This window comes from Sinocyclocheilus anshuiensis, unplaced genomic scaffold (genome assembly GCF_001515605.1).
Source record: "Sinocyclocheilus anshuiensis isolate Anshui unplaced genomic scaffold, SAMN03320099.WGS_v1.1 scaffold79, whole genome shotgun sequence".
In the NCBI taxonomy this organism is placed as follows: domain Eukaryota; kingdom Metazoa; phylum Chordata; class Actinopteri; order Cypriniformes; family Cyprinidae; genus Sinocyclocheilus; species Sinocyclocheilus anshuiensis.
The window spans coordinates 1,559,643-1,562,351 of record NW_015548213.1 but is presented as its reverse complement, the minus strand read 5'-3'; the positions used below and the strand labels follow the sequence as shown (position 1 = coordinate 1,562,351).

General features: G+C 40.8%; 1 protein-coding gene across 1 annotated transcript in view; it reads left to right on the top strand.

The window, feature by feature from the left end:
- LOC107653791 (E3 ubiquitin-protein ligase HECW1-like) overlaps positions 1-2,709 on the top strand; it is a 63,502-nt gene that overhangs the window by 12,453 nt on the left and 48,340 nt on the right. Inside the window, exon 3 of the mRNA XM_016440613.1 lies at positions 858-965. Within this exon, the coding sequence (XP_016296099.1) occupies positions 858-965 (108 nt within the window). The remainder of the gene's footprint in view (positions 1-857; positions 966-2,709) is intronic.

Below are 2,709 nucleotides of genomic sequence, written 5' to 3'. Positions count from 1 at the left end.
CAATAAACATTTCTGATTATTATCAATGTTGAAAACAGTTGTGCTGCACAATATTTTTGTGGAAACCATCCTACATTGCAAAAGATTGGGGTTAAGTAAGATTAAAAATAATAATAATAAAAACTAAATTAACACTTTTATTCAGAAGAGTTGCATTAAATTGATCAAAAGTGACAGTAAAGACATTCATAATGTTACAGAAGATTTCTATTTCAAATAAATGCTTTGAACTTTCTATTCATCAAAGAACCCATTATTAATAATTAAGCGCCAATAATACTTTAAATTAAATTGAGCAGCAAATCAGAATCAGCTATATTTGCATTTTAAAATATATTAATACAGAAAACAGTTATTTTAAATTGTAATAATATTTCACATTATTAGTTGTGTGTATATATATATATATATAATATTATTTTATTATATTATTCATAATATTCATATTATTTTAAAAATTATTACACTTTTTTCAATAGAACACATTAATATGCAAATTAGATTGAATGTGATAGAATGGGAAAACCCATTTATGGGTATAAAATAGTATATCTAATCGTTCGGTAATATATTTCATAATATAACTGGAAGTACCTTTATACAAAGTTTTGTTCAAACAAATAGCCTGGAACCTAAAAAATTATAGTGTCTTTTCATTTTCTTAATAAATGAGTCCTGATGCCCTTTACAGAGGACGTAAAATATCTTATTAAAATAAATCCCATTTGTTTCTCATGCCCTTAGCAATGTAATGACTTAAAATAGTTTTATTGCAAGCGTAGCATATTATTTGACCTTGAAATGGAGGCAGAACAAGAGAAAACAACCTTCTGCTGTTATTTCTCTTTCTTTCACAGACGAGGTTCTGTCAGAAAACTTTCTGGACTATAAGAGTCGTGGCGTGAGCGGCTCCCACAAAGGCCAGATCGTGTGGAGAATCGATGCCAGCTTGTACTTCATGGAGGGTCAGTATCCTCTTCCTGACTCTTTTGTCTCTTTCTTCCATTAATGCACTTTTACAAAGTCGCCTCAGGGTTTGGATTTTGCTTATTTCTCTGCGTATCGCTGATGTTGCCAAAAAGGCAATCGACAGTCCACTTTCACAACCTCCACAGATGCAGTCTTGATCGTCTTCAGGATTGAAACCGTTTCAGATGTCACTGTATTTCTGTAGCCGGCTTATTTTCTGATTCCTGTGAAGTTCCTGTGTGAGGATATATTTCTCAGCGTCTGCACATTTTCAAGACTGTCTTCGTCTTTGATCAGGCAATCTTCCACCTCGACTCCTTCATGCTGGTTGGCGTGATTATATAAATCTGTTTCCTCATTCCATGCATCTCTTTCCATATCTCAGACCAACCAGATTCAGATTTTCAGCTTTTGAAGCTCCTCTCCATCTTCCGTTATTTCAGAGCCGCGCTGCTTCCTCCGTGACCATCTCCTCTGTCTCTCAATGTGTTTTCTCTCGCGCAGCTGCGGCATCAAATAAAATGCTCGCTAAATTCAGAGCCTCTAATGTGATGAATCAAACCTGATTTACCTCTGCTGAATGAAGTGAATTTTAATTTAACGAGTTATACTTATGTAATTTATAATTATGTTTTGTTTTTTTATTAAAAATTAACACATGTCAGACTCTGTTCCGTGTTTTGTGTGTATTTTGCTTCTTGTGTTTCTATGCCCATATTTGGTCCTTCCCGTTCCTGTCCTTATCATTTGTTCCAGGTGTTCCCAGTTCAGTTCTATTGATCCCAGGTGTGTCTCGTCATCCCCATGTCTTGGTTATATAAAGTGTTTCCTGTTCTTAGTTCTGGGTCCGGTATTGTAATGCCATCCTCCTCTGCTACGTGTGTTTTCCTGGTTCCCTTGATGTCATTAAAGTCTCCTTGCTCTCCTCGTTCCTCGCTCCGCGCTCCCTCACAATAAATCGAGTCCCTCCCGAAAATCACTGGGCCTCTCCAGCTCACCCCACGCCAGGACCCTCCAGTCCCCGAGTTTAGCCCAGAGAGGGCTCCATTCCCCGAGTTTAGCCCAGAGAGGGCCCCTGTCCCCAAGTTTAGCCCAGTGAGGGCTCCAGTCCCCGAGTTTAGCCCAGAAAGGGCTCCAGTTCCCATGTCAAGCCCAAGGAGGGCTCCAGTCCCCATGTCCTGCCCAAGGAGGGCCTCTAAAGATGATATTCCCCCCAAGGATTTTTTTTGGGGGGGGTAGTAGGGGTACGGGAAGGACCAAATATGGGCATAGAAACACAAGAAGCAAAACACACGTCGAAGATGGCGCCGACGCTGATGGCTGCCTCCGTGGCGTGCTCCACAGTTGTTTTTATGTTTTTGTTAGTTTGTCCTGTCTTTAGTTATATCCCTGCAATCAGTTTCACCAGAGACGAATTGCTGAACATTCGGCAGTATACACCACCCGATATTTCACCGGTTTTCAACTATTCTGATGTTTTGCTGGACATTGTAGTCGGGGGAGCTGCGGCGCTGATCAAACGCTTCAGGACGCGCAGACGGGGGAAGAGAGCCGGCGCGCTCGTGAAGCTCAGACAGCGCGGATTCGGGACACCGTTGCCTAGCATCCATCTGGCAAACCTCCGCTCTCTACCCAACAAAACGGACGAGCTCCTTCTGCTCTCCCGGACAAATAAGGATTTTTCAAACTCTGCTGCTCTGTGTTTCACAGAAACCTGGCTGAAAGACGCCATTCCGGACA